The sequence below is a fragment of the Cynocephalus volans genome, chromosome 11, assembly GCF_027409185.1.
Source record: "Cynocephalus volans isolate mCynVol1 chromosome 11, mCynVol1.pri, whole genome shotgun sequence".
In the NCBI taxonomy this organism is placed as follows: domain Eukaryota; kingdom Metazoa; phylum Chordata; class Mammalia; order Dermoptera; family Cynocephalidae; genus Cynocephalus; species Cynocephalus volans.
Genome location: NC_084470.1, coordinates 61,782,686 through 61,804,112, shown reverse-complemented (window position 1 = coordinate 61,804,112; position 21,427 = coordinate 61,782,686). Strand labels below are relative to the sequence as shown.

At 55.3% G+C, this 21,427-nt stretch overlaps 4 protein-coding genes across 7 annotated transcripts; 2 read left to right on the top strand and 2 right to left on the bottom strand.

Moving 5' to 3' along the window:
- Positions 1 to 1,091: 1,091 nt before the first annotated feature.
- On the top strand, positions 1,092 to 3,109 carry RPL29 (ribosomal protein L29). Its single transcript, XM_063114937.1, has 4 exons — positions 1,092 to 1,130; positions 1,551 to 1,595; positions 1,905 to 1,969; positions 2,609 to 3,109. Exons 2-4 carry the CDS (start codon positions 1,559 to 1,561, stop codon positions 2,996 to 2,998), a joined length of 492 nt encoding a protein of 163 aa, XP_062971007.1. The 5' UTR covers positions 1,092 to 1,130; positions 1,551 to 1,558; the 3' UTR covers positions 2,999 to 3,109.
- Positions 3,110 to 5,343: 2,234 nt separating this feature from the next.
- ACY1 (aminoacylase 1) lies at positions 5,344 to 10,621 on the bottom strand. Of its 2 annotated transcripts, none has more exons than XM_063115253.1 (15): positions 10,481 to 10,621; positions 9,954 to 10,065; positions 9,102 to 9,166; positions 8,907 to 9,011; positions 8,455 to 8,549; positions 7,983 to 8,059; positions 7,801 to 7,890; positions 7,643 to 7,699; positions 7,245 to 7,318; positions 7,110 to 7,159; positions 6,828 to 6,972; positions 6,657 to 6,725; positions 5,947 to 6,026; positions 5,690 to 5,750; positions 5,344 to 5,604 (listed from the first exon to the last, which is right to left on the bottom strand). In XM_063115253.1, exons 2-15 carry the CDS (start codon positions 10,045 to 10,047, stop codon positions 5,440 to 5,442), a joined length of 1,227 nt encoding a protein of 408 aa, XP_062971323.1. In that variant the 5' UTR covers positions 10,048 to 10,065; positions 10,481 to 10,621; the 3' UTR covers positions 5,344 to 5,439. The 2 variants fall into 2 exon arrangements, with proteins under 2 accessions (XP_062971323.1, XP_062971324.1); XM_063115254.1 differs by having other exon boundaries at positions 7,661 to 7,699.
- A 1,466-nt stretch (positions 10,622 to 12,087) lies between these two features.
- ABHD14A (abhydrolase domain containing 14A) lies at positions 12,088 to 18,330 on the bottom strand. Its single transcript, XM_063115256.1, has 5 exons — positions 17,048 to 18,330; positions 14,537 to 14,748; positions 14,244 to 14,359; positions 12,651 to 12,886; positions 12,088 to 12,443 (listed from the first exon to the last, which is right to left on the bottom strand). Exons 1-5 carry the CDS (start codon positions 17,129 to 17,131, stop codon positions 12,261 to 12,263), a joined length of 831 nt encoding a protein of 276 aa, XP_062971326.1. The 5' UTR covers positions 17,132 to 18,330; the 3' UTR covers positions 12,088 to 12,260.
- ABHD14B (abhydrolase domain containing 14B) lies at positions 18,154 to 21,356 on the top strand. Of its 3 annotated transcripts, none has more exons than XM_063115257.1 (4): positions 18,154 to 18,298; positions 19,182 to 19,420; positions 20,614 to 20,855; positions 21,168 to 21,356. In XM_063115257.1, exons 2-4 carry the CDS (start codon positions 19,210 to 19,212, stop codon positions 21,345 to 21,347), a joined length of 633 nt encoding a protein of 210 aa, XP_062971327.1. In that variant the 5' UTR covers positions 18,154 to 18,298; positions 19,182 to 19,209; the 3' UTR covers positions 21,348 to 21,356. The 3 variants fall into 3 exon arrangements, with proteins under 3 accessions (XP_062971327.1, XP_062971328.1, XP_062971329.1); XM_063115258.1 differs by having other exon boundaries at positions 19,096 to 19,420; XM_063115259.1 differs by lacking the exon at positions 18,154 to 18,298 and adding an exon at positions 18,832 to 18,989 and having other exon boundaries at positions 19,096 to 19,420.
- Positions 21,357 to 21,427: the final 71 nt, after the last annotated feature.

Genomic DNA, 21,427 nt, shown 5'->3' with positions numbered 1-21,427 from the left:
CTCCTTGCAGGCTTTAAGTGACAGGATCTGATTTTTACCTTAAAAAGAACCCTCAGTCCCTACTGCCAATGGACTGTAGGGGAAAGAGGTGGAGAGGGCAACAGAGTTGTTATGAGGCAATGCTTACTCGATGTGAACGTCCAATAGGCATCTTTTGTTGTTGGCTGGGATCCGAACCCTTCACCTTGGTGTTACAACACCACGCTCTAAACAACTGAGCTAACCGGCCAGCCCTCAACAGATATCTTAAATCTAATGCATCTGAAAAGAAACATCTGGATCATTGACCCCCAGCCCCAAAGCAAAACAACCAAAGCCCCTGTGCCTGCCCAATCTTCCTCATCTCTGTAAGCAGCATCACCATCACCCAAATGTTCAAGCCAAAGACTTAGGGACTATACTTGCCTCCTTTCTTTCCCTCATCTTCTGCGTCCCAAATCCAGTCTACCCTCTTTCCTTTTCACTCCTCTCCATCCCCACTGCCCCCCCTCCGGTCCAGGCAGCCATCACCCGCCCCCTTCATGGTGTTGTGCACTAGCCTCCTGCTCACGACTCTCCCTCTTCTCCTCCGCCCCGTACAGTCCATTCTCCACGAAGGAGCCAGGGGTGACTTTTAACAACACATCTATCCCTCAAAAACTCTCTTCACTTTCAGGATTTTTTTTTTTTTTTTTTTAAAGATGACCGGTAAGGGGATCTTAACCCTTGGCCTGGGTGTTGTCAGCACCACACTCTCCCAAGTGAGCTAACCGGCCATCCCTATACAGGATCCAAACTCGTGGCCTTGGTGTTATCAGCACCACACTCTCCCGAGTGAGCCACGGGCCGGCCCTCTCTTTCAGGATCTTTAATGAGACCAAGCTCCAAGAGCCAGGTCCTGTAGGAACAGGAGGAGGAGGAGAGGGGAGCGTAGAAAGGACAGACAGGAGGGGGCGGGGCCAGGCTCGTAGCCCCGCCTCCCGGTCTGGCTTGCACCCTTCTGGACTTCGGTACCTTTTTTCCCAGCGCTGGAGGAAGCTTTTCTAGTAGTACCTTCCGGCCTCGTCGACCCCCCCCCCCGTTTCCCGTGCTGCACTGCGGCCTCTCTCTTTCTCTTCCGGTCTCAGGCGCTTCGCCAGCCGCGGCTTACTGTAAGTGTCGGCCGCGCGGCATCCGATACCATCCACGACTCACGGGCTGCGGCGGTGCGGCGCACGCCGCGAGGAGGGCGGAGGGGACCACCTGTGTGGCTGTGGGGAGCGGAGGCTGTGGGGGCGGGGGGTGCTGCTCCTAAGTCCTCAAGGGGTGGGTGGCAGGGGGAAGAATTCGGATTTTATGCGGAGCGCAATTTTGCGGAGATTAGGGGGTTGGTTTCAGATAACCTGGGTTTCGGAGGTGAGGACTGGCGTCGCGTCGTGCAGAGTAAGTCGACGCTGGTGGAGGCCGCTGATCCAAGGCGTCTCTGCTGCAGCCTCATTCTGCTTTCTAGCCTCACGTTCCAGCACGTTAGGGCTGCAGAGGTGGCCCAGCTAGGTGAGTCCCCAGCCCTGATCTCCCCTCTCGTCCTTCAGGTGTAGACATGGCCAAGTCCAAGAACCACACCACACACAACCAATGTAAGTTTGCTTGGCCCGACCTTGTCCTTAACTCTGGCGAGGATTGCTTTAGGGATACTGTGGCGGGGGACACATTTCCACTTTGGGTCTGGATCAGATTTTGTTTTCAGTCAGTATTACCATTGGAGTTGTGGGGTTTGGGAACCAGGAATCCACTTGGGTGCTTGGCATTCAGTGGTAAGAAGTTGCCCAGATCTCAGGAATAGTTGCTGTTGGAAGTATTGGTTCTCCCGTGCTTGCCAGCTATGATTTTGTTGGTCTCACTGAAGGAAGTCTTTTTTTGGTCTAATTCTTTTCATTTTCCCACAGCCCGGAAATGGCACAGAAATGGCATTAAGAAACCTCGATCACAAAGATATGAATCTCTTAAGGGGGTAAGTGTGTACACTGAATCACATATAAGTGTCCCTTCTTAGCTACAGGTACACAGTCACAGTCTTTCATGTAGCTTTTTTCCAGCTTTACACTGCCTAAGCATAGTTAATTGTCCCTCGTCTTATCTGGCCTACCAAAGCCCACAATTCCTTTCTCTGCCCTGCTAGACCTAAAGCTTTCCTTGGTCTTCCTCATCCAGGGGTGTAACCCTCTGGTCGGAATGAAGCCTACCTCCTGAGGGCAGTTTGGCCATCTCCCTTGCTTAGCCACAAGAGTGAAGGAGTGGCAATTGACACCTTCCTCTAAAGGGGAGAGAGGGTGGCCCTAAGGAAATTTCGGGAAAAAACTTGGCTGAACCCCTGCTTTAGGAAGTTCAAGCCCTACAACTCTTGCAGAGAGGGCAGCCTTCCTTTGTTCTTTCCTTGTGCACTTGAATTTGACTGTTTACTGGGTATGCGACCTTTGAAAATGTCAGTGCAGCACTAGCAGGTGGAGTATTGGCTCCCTGCAGTGCTGGTATATGTTTCTCTGGAAATAGTTTCTGAGGGTTGGCTATTTCCACATTTAGGTTGACTTGTTGCTGTTTTTAGAAAGCCCCCCTCCCCCATGCTGCCACCTGTACCTTTCCTGCTTTCCAGGTAGACCCCAAGTTCCTGAGGAACATGCGCTTTGCCAAGAAGCACAACAAGAAGGGTCTGAAGAAAATGCAGGCCAACAACGCCAAGGCCATGAGTGCACGTGCTGAAGCTATCAAGACCCTTGTAAAGCCCAAGGAGGTCAAGTCCAAGATCCCAAAGGGCGCCAGCCGCAAGCTTGATCGACTTGCCTACATTGCCCACCCCAAGCTTGGGAAGCGTGCTCGTGCCCGCATTGCCAAGGGTCTCAGGCTCTGCCGGCCAAAGGCCAAGGCCAAGGCTCAAACCAAGGCCCAGGATGCGGCTTCAGCTGCAGGTCCGGCGCAAGCTTCAGCTGCAGCTCCAGCTCAGCCTCCAAAAGGTGCCCAGGCCCCCACGAAGTCTCCAGAGTAGAGGCCTCTGTCTGCCAACGTGAGGTCAGAAGGACTGGTGTGACCCCTGGGCTGTTGTCTGCATGGGGCCGGTGTCCTGTGTTTGTACGAATAAACATGAGGCAGGATGTTAGCCTATGTCTTTGATCCCAGGGCTTGGGAGGTGTGGGGGCGAGATGGTGGAGTAAGGGTGGGAGTCAGGAAGTGGGGCCCTGGAGTGCAAGGGGGGACCTGGTAAATGAGAAATGGTCAGGGGCCTTTAGGGGAGCTGGGGTGCAAAGCTTGCTGAACTGAGTAAGTTGCTGAGGAAACAAACATCCTTGTTAGGGCTTGAAGTATACCGGGGGGGGGCTTGGTGATGAATTCTGCACACTGGCCTAAAGTGTCCCATACTTGGGCTGTGCTAGTACACCTGGCTGGCATCCCCTGCTATGGGTTTTGCTGGTCCCCCAGGTGCTAGGGACCTGGGAACGCAGGGCAGTATTGGCACTGTCTTACTACCGTGGCTGGGCCTTGACCCTATTGTGCTCCTGGGTCCGTTGCTTTATATGCAGGGTCTTAATCCTCAGGAATTTGTGGAGGCTTCCTGTAGAAGGCACTGGGTGGACACTGTTCCTGGCTGCATTTAATCCTCAAAACCAGCCTTGGTCCAACTTTGGGCATTTTAGATGATTCAAAAATGTGTGCTATTAATTATGCCCAATCAGCAACTGCAGCCCATGGACACATGGTCTCCCTGCTTCTGAAGTAGGGATTACTATTTTGTTTCCCAGGCTTGGAAACTTGAAGATTATGTAGCCTGGAAAGGGTGGAGGCAGAATTTGAACTCGGGCCATCCAAGTGGGGCCTTAGAAGTTTTAGTTTGCCCAACCAGGGCTAGGCTTTTATTTTTTTTTAAAAGATGACCGGTAAGGGGATCTTAATCCTTGACTTGGTGTTGTCAGCACCACACTCTCCCAAGTGAGCTAACCGGCCATCCCTATATAGGATCCAAACCCGCGGCCTTGGTGTTATCAGCACCACACTCTCCCAAGTGAGCCATGGGCCGGCCCTGAGGGCTAAGCTTTTAGCTCTTGACTGTAATCCTGGTATTCTCTGTGGGTGCCCACCTGCCCCTTGCCAAGGGGGGCCAAACGGATGTGTGGAGTCTGGAAAGGGAGGAGCAGGTTTTGCATCCTGAAGGTGCCTTGGCTTGACCAGAAGTTACCAGGTTGGATGACTTCCAAAGGGAGGCCTGTGTGCTGGTGCCCTGGATGGGACATGAAGACTCTCCTTTCCCCAGTCATCCTGCCGTGGGGAAGGAGTGGTCCCTTTAGGGAGCTCCAGTCTGAGGGGGAGGCCAGTCCTCAATTTCAGGATAACCCAGGTCAGGGGCTTCAACTAGGCTTATTTAAGGTCACAGCCAGCTGCTGCCCTCAGTTGGCTTTGTGCTAAGGAAGCACAAGTTCCCAGTTCTTGAGTTTCAACTCCATCTCCAAGCTCTGTTGTCTAGGACAAGCTGTTCTAGTAGAGCTTGTTTCTGCATCTCTAGCGGCACCTGCCTCAAAAGTCTGCTGTGAGGTTTCAGTGAAGATGAAACCACCGAAGTCCTGGATCCTTGTCAACATTGTGAGCATGGGTTATTACTACTGTTAGGATAAATCCTATAAGGTACACCTAGGAACTTAAAAAGCCAGCCCTCCCTGTTCCCCTGTCCTGTGCTCATGGAGGTCAGGATCTGCTAGAGGAACTGGGCTCAGCTCCTGGGGTCATAGCTGACTTTTGGTACTGCCTTGGGACCTAGCAAGGCTGACAGACTAAAGCCCAACTTCTGTACCCCTCTGCACACACTGATCCGTGATTCCTGGCCAGAGTTCTGGGCAACCTAAGATGAACTGACCTGGTTGTTACCAGGGCCCTTACCCCTCTGTGACCCCTGCTCCCAACACCAGAGCCCGCAGGTTTTGGCGAATGCCAGTAGTCATGCCTTGCCAGTTGTCCCTCTGCCTGCCCCACATCTGGCAGGTGTCCACCTTGCCACATTCTGGTCCTGTCTCAAGATCCCAAGTGTGCCACTAGAAAGCCAGAAGTGGTTCCCCTAGGTCTTGTCTTGATACCCACTTTGATGGGAATGGTATCCCTGACCTCACAGGTCAGATGCAAGTATGGTGGCCACTGAGAACAAGAACTATGGCCCGTTGCTAAGCATAGACATGACTGGGTGGTACTGAATGGGTATGCTATGTTGAGAGGCACAGAGCAGTGTGGGGTGGTGGGGTGGGGTCTACAGCCAGGCTGTTTCCTTATCTGTGAAATGGGGATGGTAACAGCATATCCCCAGAGAAACAGAATTCTGCACCATGAATGTCCTCTCTGTTAGCCCCTTGCCACACTCAGACTTTATTATTGGACAGGGGGAAGAGGAGGTCCATGGCACTGTTTGGGATGGAAACTCCAGGGGCAGGGGCTGGGGAGTCCAGGAGCTTAGTTGTCAGTGGGCAGGGCAGGTACACTGGCCAAGGCAGGCAGCAGGCGTGTGTATATGTCGACCCCACGGAGGAACACAGCTTCGTGCAGTCGCTCATTGTGGTCATGCAGCAGCACAGGTGTGTGGTTCATGGGCGAGAAACCCAGAGCCGGGACCCCCACCTGCAGGGAGCGAGGAGGAGGCATTAGGGGAAAGCCGACATTCAGGCCAGCTCACTGCCCACGCACTGCCATGCCAGGGGCTCACCGCGCGGAGATAACGGCTGTCGGTAGCAGCAGGAAAGACCTCCAGTTCCAGAGTGAGGTTCCTGCAAGGGGAAGAGCCTGGTGAATAGGGAGGGAGATAGGGGAGAGGGCAAGGGAAGAATTGGAAGAGGCAAGGAAGAAGGAAGAGAGGCAGAGAAAGGAGAGGGGGAAGGGAGACTGGGCCGGGGGGTGGAGGGGTGCAATAGGAAGAAGAGTAGAGAGCTGGGCTGTGTGAGGGGGGCTGGCCAGTGCACTCACATGTCTTTGCAGACCTGGCTAAAAGCTGCCCACCAGGGGTCTGAGTTATCAGTAGGTGTCACTTGGGGCTCTGTCCACTTCTAGGGGAGGGGAAGGATGGCAGGATCAGGATAGGGGCCTGGCTATTTTACCCTATTTCTCATAGGGTGGGCTGTGCCTGGCACAGGGCACACCGCCACCCCACCCACCCACCTACCCAAACATCCAGGTGGCAAGTGCAGCCACAGGCCCTCTTTCAGTCAGTCCCTCAAATGCCCTAGGTCTGGGACCTTCCCACACCCTCCATCTACTTACCTCCTGCCCATCCTTCAGATCCTAGCCCAAGTGCCCCTTCCTCAAGATGGCTCCCCCAGACCTCTCGGACTGGCCAAATACCCTGACTATAAGCTCTCAGAGTGAGGTCCTGCCCTTTCCTGGACCACATGTGTTCATACTTAGATAAAAGTAATATTATGTGGATATTTGATTTATGTCTGTCTCCCCCTTCACACTGTAAGGACCATGAGGGCAAGAACTGTGCCTAATTTCATTCTCCAAAGTGTTTCCCAGCATCCACAATGGCCTCCATACTAATGCTTGTTGAGAGAATAAAATGTGTCTCTCATAGCTACGCAGACACACCAAGCACACACACCTACACTGCCACACACTTGGCCAGCTCAGTCTCCCCCAACCCCCATACTCCCCCATTCTAGGTCCCAAGTCAATACCTGAGCAAACTCAAAGGTGACACCCTCGCCAGCTGCCTGGCACCAATCCTGCAGCTGCTCCTCGAAAGCCTAAGAGGAAGGAGATGAGCTGACCCCTCAGTCTTTCCCTGAGCCTCTGGGACAGGATTGAGGACCCGGGCTCCCTCCTCCAAACCCAGGTGGAGGTGACACCTTCAGGTCCACATCCGGTGCTACTCGGAAGTCAAAACTGGCGCTCATTGTGGCAGGTACCACGTTATAGGCCACACCACCCTCTAGTTTAGTCAGGTTCACGGTGGTCACAGCCCCCTCCTTCAGGTGGGGGTTTGACTGCAGCCTGCAGTGGGGCAGGGTAGTGGACCAGGGGCAGGGGCAACAAGCAGGGAACAACAGATGAAAGAAGGTGGGTCAGCCTCCCTCCTCTCTTGCACAGCCTCCCAGAGCCACCCCCACCCCGTTCCTAGGCTGCCTCACCTCTGCCTTTCCTTCTCCCGGAATGCCAGGATGGAGCTCACAACTTTGTGCTAGGAGAGTAGGAGGTTAGATGTGAAAGTGGCCCCAGGACAGAGCTTCCCAAACTCCCAGCCTCCCTTCCTGTATGCCACGCACCAGCTTCTCTGCTGCTGTGTCCTCAATGAAGCGTGAGCCATGGCCTGGCCTCCCAGTGCTGGTGACCCGCACCCCTGAGGGGACATGGGGGGCATGAGAGGGGCTGGAGACACCATCAGCCCTAGGTTGGACCCAGCTCTCCTCCTCATTCCAAGCTCCTCTAGCAGGGCCCTGTCCCCCTCAGAGCCTGCAGCACAGAGCTGGTGTCTGCCCACAGTCAGAGCTTGCCCTTAGAGAAGTTCAGGAAGGAAAAGCCTAGGTATAAAGGGCTTGGGAGGCAGTGGTCCTGGGTTCAAGGCCTACTCAGGCTCCAACTTGTGTGATCCTTTGTAGGCCCTGCCCTTCTGGCCTAGTTCTCCACCTGTAGAGTGACCCCCTCCCACGAAGCCCATACTCACACCAGGGGCTCCGCTCACTATAAAAGGCAGTGAAGGCATTGGTGGGGTTGGCCAGGCCTGAGGAGGAAATGAGGGTTCAAAAGGTGGAGTGGCCCAGTCCCCACCAGTAGCCTCCGTACCCCCTGCCTGGCTGCTCAGCAGCTTGCCAACCTGCTCACCCTCATCCAGGGCGAAGCCAGCCCTCAGGGCCTGGAACTCAGGCCGCTGCACAAACAGCTCCATACCTTGGTGACCCCCAACCTCCTCATCTGTAAAAGCAGCAGGGATGTGTGATGAGGGGGCTGCCCCCCAAGACACCCTCCCCCTTTCCAAAGTTGACCCCTCCCTGAGCCACGCCTACCAGGCACAAAAGTCATGTGGATGGTTCTGGGGAAACGGTGGCCCTCAGCCTTCAGCCTCCTCACAGCCTCCAGGTACCTAAAGAGGCATAAGCCAGGTGCTGGGGGAGCCACCAAATGCTCAGGCAGGGAAAGGTAGGGATGGCAAGCTGGAGTCCTGTGTCCTGGACCCTACCCTGTCACAGCCTGACAGGGACTCCAGAAAGTCCCTGCCCCTCTCTGGGCCTCAGTTTCCTCATCCATGCAATGGATAGGGGAAGATATCTCTTGTGGGGGCTGGTCTGTTAGTTCACTTGGTTAGAGCGTGGTGCTGATAATACTAAGGTCAAGGATTCGGATCCCTGTACCTGCCAGCTTCCAAAAAATCTCAGATATCCCTTGGCCTTGAGGTTCTCCAATCACATCCCCAGGTCCTGGGTCAATCCATTGAGCCAGTGGGGACATTATGGGGGGCTGGGAATGGAGAACACTCACTGGATGCTGACACACTTCATGTCTTGTGCGCCCCTGGCATAGATGTAGCCCTCGGGATCCTTGAAGGCCTCAAAGGGGTCATGATTCCAATATTCCTGGGAACAGGGATGGGAAAGGGGTCCAAGCCCCAAATTTAGTCATTAATCCAGTCTGATCAACAGTGGCCCTGCCCTAGGAGCCCACTGTAGGGTTGAGTGATGGAGGGGACAGAAAAGGGCTGCAGAAGACAGTTGACTGCCATCCTCCATCTCTGTCTCCTGCCTCCACCCTCACCCTGGCACAGAATCGTTGCTGGATGAAGGCTGCTTGAGTACAGTAACACCATGTGGATGTTGAAAGTTAGTGGCAGGACCACCTCCGTGGGCTCCCTGAAGTCAGAAACTGAGGTCTGCAGCATGTCTTTCTCAAAGGCCTAACAACCTAACCCACCTCCCAACTCCCACTGTACACACCTTGAAGACAGGCACAACATCCATGTGGGAGTTGAGCAAAAGGGAGGAGAGTGTGGGGTTGGTGCCTGGCCAGGTCAGCACAGTCACCACGTAGCCAGGTGCCACCTGAAGAGGGTCAGGGCAGGAGGTGGTCAGTGCAGAATGAGGAGGATGCCTGAGGCCCACCTTCCCTCCCCACTCGGGCCTCAGGCTCACCTCCACTTTCTGACAGCTCAGGCCCAGCTGGTGGGCTCTCTCCTCAAGGAAGGCAATGGCAGCCCCTGGGGGCACAGAGAGTCTTGGGGCCGCTTCTGCTTACCCATGGCTCCCACCAGCCCAGGCAGCCCAGAGAGGGCAGCAGACCCAGAGATGGGCTGCTGCCTCTCCAACACAATTCCACATCCCTCAGAGACACCTGCCTTTCTGTCCCCAGAGAGATATTTTGGCCAGTCTGGAAAGGCCAGGGGGAGGTCCAGGGTGGGAAACAGATGTTATTATTATCTTTCTTGAAGATGGAGAAACTAAGGCACAGAGACATGGAGAAATTCACCCAACTTCTCTCAGCTGGTAAGTCAGAGCAGGGATTTGGACTCCTAAGGACTGTGGCCTCCGTCCAGCCTCGGCTGGCTATTGGAGGGCATCTCTTTCCCTTTGGCTCCCCCCGACCGCTCCCGCTCTGGGGAGTGAAGTGAAATTGTTCCTTAACTAGCCATCAGGAGTGACTTTTGGAGCAGTACAGCCTCTGGGGAAAGGCTTCCTTCAGAGTTTGGAGGGGCTGCTTCAGTCCGTTAACATACAAAGAGAATGGCTAGAGATAGGGCTGGCCGGTTAGCTCAGCTGGTTAGAGCGCAGCCTTATAACCCCAAGGTCACGGATATGGATTCCCCCTACCGGCCGGCCGCCAAAAAAAAAAAAAAGAAAGAAAGAAAAAAGAGAGAGAGAGAATGGCTAGAGGGCTGAGGCGCCATTTGCGGCAGCAGAGTAGGTGACAGGGGTTGGAGGCTGGTTAAGAGCACAGTCCCCCCCTGTGAGGCCCCATCACCGGCCCTGGAGCCGCTGCGTTCTCACCATAGTCAGGCTCCGGCTGGACCGTGCGGATGCGCAGGTACTGCCGGAAGAGAGTCACGGACGGGTGCTCGCCCTCGAGACCCTGGCTGGTCATGGCGCTGCGCGTGGTGAGCTGGGGGCAAAGTGAATGGCTAACTACCCCTCCCGGCCGCTGGGGCCCGGCGGACTCCACCTGCACACCACGGCGCACACCTTCCAACGGTGGTTCCCCGGACGTGCCATAGGGAGAGGACAGCTGTTTCAGAGCTCCCGTTACGAGCTCCTATTCTGTTTCAGGCGCTGTGCTGGCCGCTTTCAACACATTTCCTTATTGAATCCCAAAGGAGAGCCCCATGAAGTTTGTGCCTCTGAATGCCCACTTTACAGAGGAGAAAGCTGAGGCTCAGAGAGGCTCGGAGACTTCTGGAGAGTAAGCCAGGTTTAAACCCAGATGTTTACTCCCCCCACCCTCAAAAAATTTCTCCCAGTTGTCCAGCTTTAATGCCAGGGAGCCCCAGATCCCTTTGCCCCTCCCCAGAATCCCCCACCTCGCTCTCTCCCGGTCTTGAGCCCGCGATCGCCTCTCAGCGACTGCCTCAGGGTCCTGCGAGGTCGCAAGCTCAGAACCGTCCGGGTCCGCCCACCACGTGGCCGGAGTCAGCTCGCGGGGCGGAGACTGAGGACTGCGAGTAGGGTCGCCCAGTCCCTGCGGCCGCGTCGGCGCGGGCGCTTCCGTCCGCCTCTCCTAGTACCAACCTCCGGCTGGTTACTGGAGGCGCGGATCCGAGATCCCGCCCCCGGGCAACGATCCGCGCTGCCAGCTCCGCCCCTTGAGCGCCGAAATGACCCCGCCCCCGCCCCGCCCCATGGGACACGCCCCCACGCCCTGCACTAGGGCCTGGGCCGGGAGCTCAGAATGGTCCCATCCTCGAAGGACGACTCCTCCTTCAGCCTCCGGGTAGGCAGTGCGGTAAAGCCCCTGCCTGTTCCCCGCCCCCTACCAGAAAGTCTCCTACCGCTCCCCTTTTCATACCTCAGCCCCTCAGAGAATTCCTTCCTGACTGCCTCAGCTCCTTGTATGGTGAAGTTATTGGTTAATGTCTGTCTGCCCCAAGTCGTGAGCTCCAGGAGGCTGGTTCATGTATACGCAGGCTTCTGCCCCTGGCCGGGCACAGAGAGCTCCCGGAGAACGCGCCAAGAACGAATAAATGTATGGATGGGAGCACGTGTGACCGAGTGAACGTTCCACTGTATGGACAAATCTAACTCTGTATCAGTGGGTATGACTGTGCGTGTGACAACACGAGTGTGAGATGGTGGGTGGTGTGACAGGATGTCACCGTGAGAGGTTGTAATCGTGACGCTGCATGACAGTGTGGGCAAACACTCTTGGCTGACCCTGTGCCAAAACTTTCTGGCTGTTCTACAACCACCAGAGAAGGAGGATAAACAGAGGGCACAGGTGTCTGACTGGCCACCTGCAGGCTGCACACAGCTGTAGCTGCCCAGTTGTGTGCCTGGCTGCCCTTTGTACTCCCAGTCAGTTCTGTCCTGTGCTCCAGGGGCTGAGTCAGCTTGGGGAGGGACAGGGATCCAAGACTTCAACCTCTGGGCCAAGGAGGGGAGAGGATGGGCCCATCCTACCCGACCTGGAGTTTAAGTCTAGGCTGTTTACCCACACATAACAAGGTGGCAAACAGGCTTGGTGGTTCATCAACAATGCTTTGTTAATTCTTAAACCATGTTCCTCACCCCCACCTCTATGTACCCTCCTCCCTTAGGCCCTAGGTCCTGCATTCCTGACTCACTCAGCTCAGCTGCCTAGACCCTGAATTTCCCACCAATCCAAGTTGTCATGCAGCAGCAGTAAGAGCCCCCGCTCCCATTCCCCAGCCCTGTGTGGCCAAGTGCTCCATTCACACAGTCTCATTCAATCCTACAAACACCCCCTGAGTTAGGTATTGCCATCATGCCCATTTTACAGATGAGGAAGCTGAGGCACAGAGTGGTAAGGGCAGACAGCTAGACAGTGGTCCACTCTTGGCCTTTCCAGTCTGCTGGAACATCCTCTCCAGCTCCCAGCCCCAAAGCAGTCCCACAATTGCCTACCCTCCCACTTCTCCCCAAGAACACCAGGAAATAGGTCACTCCCCAGGAAAGACGAAATGCTTTTTTATTGTGCCTGTGAGATGAAATGAGAGGTCCTGGCTGGGCCTGGCCCTCTGACCTCTGCCCTCCATTCCCAGGGGCTGTCTCCTTGGTGGAGGGAGGGCAGTGTCCAGACCCTCCAAGCTCAGGCCAGGCTTGGGGCCAAGGTAGTGTGTTGGTTCAAGGCAGATGATCAAGGAATGCAAGGAGACTGAGGTGGAAGTCTCGTGGCTTGTGGAGGTAGCAGGCATGGCCTGCATTATGTAGCTTCACCACAGAGTGGTTGGGCAGGTGGCGGAGCTGCTGTAGTGACTGTTGAGCCAGGATGCGGTCCAGCTCCCCATACAGGATGAGGGTTGGGGTCTGCAGGGCAAGGCAACGGGCTGTGACCATGGGGTTGAAGAGGGTCTGACCCCCAAGCCACCTCCTTAAGAAGTCTTTCCCAAACACCCCACCTCTTCAAAATCAGGGATGGGACCATGTCCCTCCAAGTAAGACTGGAGTCCTGACCCTCCACGACCCAAGCCAGGAACAGAGTGCAGGGACCTTTGGAGATCCTTCTTCCAGTACCTTCACGGCCCAGAATTGCTCCTGTGTGTAGTTCTGGGTGGAGGTGGGTGCGATGGGCACAAATCCATGTAGCTGGTGGTGGCCTCGCATCAGGAAGGGCAGGGAATAGTGGCCACTCAGCGAGGGGCTCACCAAAACAGCATTCTGCACCTCCAGGTCCTGCAGCACTCGTTCCAGCAGTTCCGCCCGCCCTGCCTCTGTGCTTGCCTCCTTCGAAGGTGCTGAGTTCCCAAAACCTAGTAACAGCAACAGGCAGCAGCTAAGGGGGATTGGGAAAGGGCCCAGGACTTCCTGCCCACCACAGTGGAGGAAAGAGATAGAGACTGGTGGAACATGGCACATGCTACCCCAAACTTCCCAGAAGCTACTTTTTATAACATAATAGGCCTGCTAGAAAAACATCTTTCGGGCCGGCCCGTGGCTCACTCGGGAGAGTGCGGTGCTGAGAACACCAAGGCCCCGGGTTCGGATCCCATATACAGATGGCCGGTTCGCTCACTGGCTGAGCGTGGTGCTGACAACACCAAGTCAAGGGTTAAGATCCCATTACCGGTCATCTTTGAAAAAAAAAAAGAAAAAAAACATCTTTCATTCAGCAGACTGGCCAAACTAAGAAGACCGACTGTGTTGGGGAAGATGTAGAGAAATGGGCATTTTCATACATGACGGATGGGAGGATAAATCCAAACAGCCTTTTTGGAGGGTGAGGTAGTATTTGTCAAAATTTTAAAATGTGTATCCTTTGACCCACTAATTGTCCTTGGTAGCTACCTTAGAGACAGTGCTGCCCATATGCTCAAAGAAGCATGCCCAAAGATGCTTCAGCTCACTTCAGCTACATTACCCAAGCATTTCAACTGACAGTGAAAATTAAATCAACCCACATATCCACCAGAAGAGGAATAGCTGAATAAAACCTCTCCATCCCTCCTATAGCACACATTGCAGTGTTAATGACAGAGAGGAGGTTTGCAGGGACTGGCATGATCCATGAGATATGGTGTAGGGGGAGAAAGCCAAGCTGCAGATGGATTCACTAAGCAAGCAGGATACCAATCATGTTTACAACCCCCACCACACAGTCCTGCATATTGTCTGTATCTCCAGGTAGAAAAATGCCCAGAAGAGGGCCTGGCACACCCCCCTGTCCACCACCACACACACACTGCTTAGAGAGGGAGAGAAATGTGGCACTGATCTCCAAGGGCTTCACTGTTTGTTGGGGTTTTTAATGACAAGAATAATAGCACAAATCATGTGTGTGGTTAAAAAGCCAAAAAGCTACATAGTTTGTCATAAAAAGTACAGTGAAATCTCCCCATGAGAGCACTTGTGAAGTGAGTCATGTTTCTGTTTGCTCTGTGACACACAGCAATTCACACTGTAGTTTTTAAGGTAGAAAATAAAAACACAGACTTTTTCATGGTGGTATATTGTGTTGTGACCTACCACTGCTTGTTCAAACATTGGGGTCCAGATGCCTCCCAGCCATACCTTAGGGCTTCCCTACTCCCTCAATTCCGCCTTCTGGGAAGCTGCCCCCTGATACCTGCTGCCTCCTGCCTCCGTAGACTCGGGGGTGGGTATGCTCACCTGGAAGGTCAAGGGCTATGGCCCGGTAGCCCCTCTGTGACAGCAGCTGCAGTGTGCCCAGCTGCTCCCATGTGTGGGAGTTAAAGGCCTTTCCATGGAGCAGCACCACCTCCACCCTGTCGGCATACAGGAGAATGTGTATCCTGGGGGACTGGGGGGAACCCACCATTCTTTCTTTCTAGGTTTCTCCCACCGCCCTCCCAGGCCATGAGCATCCTGAGTTGAGCTGGGGTCCCACACAGGGACTTCCCTTTGGCCCAGTCCCTCCACTAGACCTTTGGGTTAGCACCCACCTGCGTGCCTGGTGGAGCGGGAGCACCTCACGGTAAAAGATGGGGGAGTTGCCAGGGGTGAGACCAGCCAGGACTGTGACATTGGAGCCTCCCAAGAGCCAGGAAGTCTGCTCAGGGGGACTTGGCAGCCGCACATACAGTAGTAGCATGAGCAGCAGGCCCAGGCCCAGCAAGGCTACCTGGGACCAGCTCAGGGAGGTCTGTATCACAGTCTGAAGGAGAAGAGAGGAGAGGGAAAAGAGGCTGAGACTGAGCCTCACAAGGTCCTCTGGACCCCATCCCAAAACCCAACCCGGAAGCCCCAACAGAGGAAGAATTCCAACCCTTGTCCCTTCCCTTGCTTTGGGCAAAGGTCTGGGGGGTTCACAGCCAACTACTCCACAGGCCAGGGTAAAGGTTCAGATATCAGGCAGTGTGACGTGGTGCATCTGAGGTGTCCCCCGGCACACAGTATGCTCAGTGACCACCATTATCACTGCCAGCTAAAACCACTTCCGTTCATCAAGTGCTTGTGACAGCAGGCCCTGTGTTTGGCCCTTCACATGCAAAGTCTCACAGATCCACAAAGAACACTGGGGAGCAGATACGATCACAGGTCTCTTATAGATGAGGGAACAGGCTCAGAGAGGTAAATTCTTTTGCCTAAAGTGCAGAGTAGCAAGTGGGAAAACTGGTCTTTGAACCCAGGTCTGGGCTCCTAACCACCAGACCACACGGTTTGCCACGGAGGAAACCGTGGGGCTGGGAGGTGATGGATGAACTGGCGGCTTGCTGGTGGGCAGGGTGGTGAGGCTATCAAAGGAGAGAGACTATGTGTGAAGGGATCTCCCACTGAAGGCATGTTTGGAAAGGCTTTTTTTTTTTTTATCACACTGCTAAAATAAGAATGTGTGTTACAACCAATGGGAAGAGTTAATGGTCTATCCCAGCTGTTATTAATGGCTCACGAAGATCACATCACAGCTTCCTGGTGGAGGAAGTGCTGAGGCATGAGGGGGTGAGGAGCCAGGGAGGAGCATGGTGGAGGGAGAAATGGAAGAGGCATTATGGAGACGGGATAAGTGAATGCCACCCCACCCCCACCTCCACCCCATACAAACACACAGCTTTACAGACTCCTTCAGTCTGGTGCCTTTGCCAGCCAGAGGACAGACCTCAGGACCCAAACAGGGTAGGCAGCCCTGGCTTTGAGACTCGGCTCTGCCAGTTCCAGGCTGCATGCCTTCAGTTTGTCAGTAAAATGGGATAACCTCGTGGATGCCGTCCCAAGCCTCCTATGAGAGTTAAATAATACAGTGGGCTTGACCCGGGGCTGTCCCTGTCATCATTTCTTGGGCATAGGATGAGAGTGACTGCCTCGTTCCGGGATTCGGGTAAACGCGTCTTTATTAAGCACCAACTGAGCCCCGGCCTGAGCTAGGAGCTGGGGACCTGTCTCCGGCCCCATCTACCACTCTGGGAAATTTTGGGATGTTTCCGGAGCCCCACAACCCCAGGCTCCGGGGTCTGGCGGTGCATGGGCAGTGGCAGCCCTTCTGGTGCTGTTGGAAAACCAGGAGCCTAGTGAAGGAAGAGTGCACTCCTGTTTTCTTCTAGACCACAAACGGCCTCGGATGCGCGCCTCCAACGCGGCGTTAGCCCAGGTTCCCACCAGGCGGAGCATCCGCGTTGGACCCTTCTTTGTGGTCACGGGAGGGAGGGGCGGAGCTTCGGCAGTTGCCCTGGCAACCCGTGGTGCGGCAGAACTAGACAACTGCAGGGGGCCTGCAGCCCAGTCTGCTCTACAGATGAGGGGCCGGGGAAAGGGGGAAGAGTAAACGTGCCCGCGTTATTTCATTGGAATATGCGTAGACAGTGACACACGTGTCACACGCGCACACATACATCTAGTCTTACCCCCATACGCTTTTCTTTTGCACAAGCTATTCCCTGCACGTACACGCTGCCTCTTTGCATACGCACTGGCCCGTGCACTATCAATCCCTTGCAATAACACCTTCTAAATCAAGAGCACAGTCAGGAGTCAGGCAGACAAATGGACACACACTTGCTTTCAAAACCACCTGCAGACCCTCAGAAATACTCAAGCTCACAATCATACATACAACCCTAAAACTACACACACAAGAAACACATGCACAGGCAGATGGCCTGACACACACAAATCCTCAGAAATGCACACACGAACAGACACACAGACACACACCCTCAAAGTCACACGCAAACAGAAATACACACAGTAGTCACACTGACACAAGCAGGCAGACAGACCGACGAACACACTTCCCGATAAAAACGTGCAGAAACACACTGGCACACACTACGCAAGTGGACACATACACTCATACTCCCAAGAATACACGCAAACACACACACACACACACACCACCCGAGCTGCCCCAGCGCCTGCCCCCGCCGCAGGACTCTGTTCCGGGGAGCGGGGGCAAGGGGTGGGGCAAGGATGGCCCGCCCCCGGGTAACCTGCCGGCTTCCCACCCTGGGGACACTCACCGGGCCGACCGGGATGACGGGGCTGGTCACCCCGGGGCGGGCTCCGCCCACGCGGAACCAGCAGCCAAACAGCGCCCGGACCATGGCGCTGCCTCGGCAGCTCTGCTGACTGCTCCGACCCTGGGCGACTACCCGAGCGGCCACGGAGGCGCGCCTGCGCAGTCCGCAGCCGCAGGCTTGGTGCCTAGTTACCAACTAGCCCGAGCGGAGGGGGGCTGGGGGCGGCCCTCCAGAGTACGGAGATCCGCCCCACGTCCAGATTTTCCGGATGTTTCCGGCCTGAGAGCAGGCGGAGAGCCACCAGGCTTCCTTCCACCAGAACATCTTCACTCTCGCTCAGTTCTCGTCTGTACAACGGCGTTAAGGATAAGACGCACCGCACGCACAGGGTTGTCATAAGGACTTAGGGACCCGTCAAGCCTCAGAACAGTACCTGGCGCAGAGGCCTCCTTATGTAAATGCCAGATGTCGTTGTTACGCAGCAGCTCCTGGTCTCGGCACAACCACTTGCCTTACTCCTCCTATACACACACGGTCAGAGCCTGGGGTGACCTCCAGGCCCCTTCACTTCTACTCATGGCACCTATCCTGGTTGGCGATGTGTGACCAACGTCGGGTTTGTTCCAGGCTTAGGTCTCCGCGGGGCGGCCAGGCTCGGCACAGGCTGGCTGTGCGGAGCGTGGGGTTCACTCCGTGTTGGTCCCCTGTAGAGGATGGCAACATCCGCGCCCACTCTGCAGGTGGGCAAACAGTCTCGGAGGCGTTGGAAAAACGATCAAGGCAACCTGACTGGACATTGGTGGAGCCTCTCACTCAAACCTGTCGGGTCTTAGCTCCGGGCCAGGCGCATATCCGGTACCAGGCGCGCAACCCGGGCCCTGGCAGTCCTGACTGAGGATAAGGGGAATGGGGAGAGGAGGGGAAGGAAAGGAGCAGGGGGGATGCGATAACGAAGGAACCTTCTTCCTGATTCCCTGTGATGTCCATGTGAGGCAAGTCGCTGAGGGTTTCGGGATGGCGCTCAGCCCTGCGCTTGGAGCACGTGGGTCTGAAGGACTTGGGGAAAATGATGGAGAGGGTTTAGCAGCGCCAGCAGATCCTACCGCAACTTGTGGCCACCAGAGAGCGCCCCGGAGCACACAGCTCGGCCCCCGCCCCCGGCCCGGCCTCTTCCCTGCTTCCGTCCCCGGGCCCCATCCACCGCCAGCCATCGCCTGCCTCCAGTCTGCGCAAGTCCACGCAGCTCCCCAGGTACCCTCCCTGCGCTCCCGACCTTCTCTTCCTCTCTCCAGTCAGGACCCAGCCCCACCTACCCCAAGTCTTCCCATCTCGGACCCCCAGATTTCCCCATGCTCGCTTCCAGACCCAGCGAGCCCGAACCATGGTCCGCGCCAGGGACGGAGCGATCCTTGGTGGCACCCGTGACCGCGCGCCTGGCGGTGGCGTCAACGCGTTGAGCTCCAGCGAGCCGCGCGCTGGGCGCCCCGCCGCGTCCCTCGCGGGGTGAAACTCCAAAGTCATTCCCCGCCGGTGGCTTTGGTTTCCGCCTCCAGAAAATGGGCTTTTTACCCCAAGTTGGGTTCCTTCTGGCCTGCAGTGCCAACCCACGACCTGTAACAGTGTGTTGACCTGTAACAGTGTGTTGCGGAGGCTGAGGTTGATTCAGCATTACGTGCTAAGCACGGTGCCGAGTGTTTTATATGCTTGGCCTCATTCAATCCTATCAACCACCTGTGAGCTAGTACTATTAAATTATACCCATTTGTGGAAAAGGGTAATAACGATGAGAACAATAATCCTAATGTGAGCCCCACGTACTGAATTCTTAGCACTGGCAGGCACCCTCACTATTAATTTTTTTCCTTAAATTCTTAATTCTCGAGGTAGGCTTTATTGTCTCTATATTTCGGATGAGGAAGCTGAGACCCAAGGTCACACAAAAGTGAGTGTTAAGGGGCAGAAATAACAACTATGTCTTCTGACCCCAAGGCATATTCCTAGAGTTCTGGAAGCCTCCTGGGGGGCTCCTTCCTGTTTGCTCTTTGCAGGATCACTGCCCTCTCTGTGGCAGCCTCCTCTCTCCACCTGGGCAGGGTGTTCTGTCTTCCCTCATCAGCCTGGCTTTGAACTGCAGGCACTTCACCAGCACAGCAGCGGCAGGTATGGCGGGCATGGAGGAGCGTGAGGGCACCATCCAAGTGCAGGGCCAGAACCTCTTCTTCCGAGAGGCACGGCCAGGCAGTGGACAGGCCACTCGCTTCTCTGTGCTGCTGTTGCATGGTATCCGCTTCTCCTCCGAGACCTGGAAGAACCTGGGTACACTGCACAGGCTGGCACAGGCTGGCTACCGGGCCGTGGCCATTGACCTGCCAGGTACTTCCAGGGCAGGTTTCTGGGCAATGATTGGGGAGGCCTCATCAGGGACCCAGGGCAGGGGACCTAGCCAGGCTAGGTCCTGAGCTTGACAGAGTTTGGTGCACGCTGTGAGGGTCTTTGAGCTTCTCCAGTCTTGACCTAGATGTGGTCCAGACACTATGCAGCTGCTCCTAAGTGCTACCCAGGGCAGTGTCTCAGTGTCTCTGAGCCTCTGTTTCCTCATCTATAGTGTGATATAACCACATTCATGTTTGGGGTTGGCTGTAATGAGAATGGAATGAGATTATCCACATGAGTATGTGGCTAAGTACCTGACACATAGTAATTGGTGCTCAGCCAATCGGAAGTAAAATATTTTGATAGATCCATAACCACAGGCTGTTGGAAGCCCTGAGGAGTGAAACTTTTATCTCCAGTGCCTTGGGGAGCAGGGAAGGGCCTCGGGGTGGCTAGGCCCCTAGTTGTGATTCCACATGCAAAGCCCTAAGCTGGGCTCTGGGGAAGGTGGGGGCACCCTCATACTGCCTGTCATAACCTGGACTGCCAGGCCCCAGCCCTTGGTGCCAAGTATAGAAGGGGCAGTAGGGCTGATCTGATCCCCTCAGTGGCCAGGGCTGGTATAGTTTCAGGGCTCAAGGGTGAGCCTCCAGCCTGGACAGGATTGGTTCTAACAGTTGGTTGCACTGAGCTTCAGGGTGAAGGTGGGAAGTGACTGATTGAAGGGGGAGTGCAGAGCCAGCTTCTCAGCCACTGTTTTGGAGGAACCTATCCTGTTCCAATGCAGGGCCAGGTGCCTTTTAAACAATCTTAAGTGGCACATACTTTTGTTATCCTCTTTTAACAGATAGGGAAACTGAACAGCTGAGAGAGGGCTGAAGGGACTTATCCAAGGTCACACAGACATGAAATTGAGAATTGGGACTTGGACCCAGCCCTGTTGGATTTCAGAGTCTGATTCTTTTTAGGACACTGTTACTGCTGGGGAAGATGGGCACAGACATGGAGGGAGATGCCTCATGCTTGTCACAGATATGATAGATTTAGGCTGCCATAGGAATAATATTGGGTATACTGGGTGTAACAGGAAGCTGGCCACAGAGATTGACATGGGAGGACTTTCTGGAGGAAGGGACCCTTGTTTTCCCACTCACTGCCCTTGTCTTGTCTCTCCCACACCTGAATCCCTGCAGGTCTGGGGCACTCCAAGGAAGCAGCAGCCCCTGCCCCTGTTGGGGAGCTGGTCCCTGGCAGCTTCCTGGTGGCTGTGGTGGATGCCTTGGAGCTGGGCCCCCTGGTTGTGATCAGTCCATCGTTGAGTGGCATGTACTCCTTGCCCTTCCTCACAGCCCCTGGCTCCCAGCTCCGGGGCTATGTGCCAGTGGCCCCCATCTGTACTGACAAAATCAGTGCTGCCGACTATGCCAGTGTAAAGGTACCCTTGTGTGGGAAGCTGAGATGCCTCTGCCAGGAGCAAGGAAGGGTTCATCCCAGACCCTTCCTCTTCTGGGGGTTGGGGGTAACCAAGGGATGGCTACAGATTACTGTGCCAAGCCCTGTGCTAAATTGTGTGCTGGAGCAGACACATATCCATACCTTCACCACTGGGCTAGCTTGTCTCTCCCCTTCATTTGGGGTGGCCCCAGGGAGAGACTGAAGTGGTGGGGAGGGCTTGTGTTGGCCTCCAGGAGACTGGGGCTGAGGTGACAGGTCCCTGTTGACTCTGCCCCACTTTCCTTTCTCTTAGACTCCGGCTCTGATTGTATATGGAGACCAGGACCCCATGGGTCAGACCAGCTTTGAGCACTTGAAGCAGCTGCCCAACCACCGGGTGCTGGTCATGGAGGGGGCGGGGCACCCCTGTTACCTGGACAAACCTGAGGAGTGGCATACAGGGTTGCTAGACTTCCTGCAGGGGCTAGCCTAAGGCCCAGGCCTGCTGATGGGGAAGGGCTGCCTGCCTGCCTTGGGATCTCTCTCTCTGTCCCTCCATGGGCCCTTGGCTCA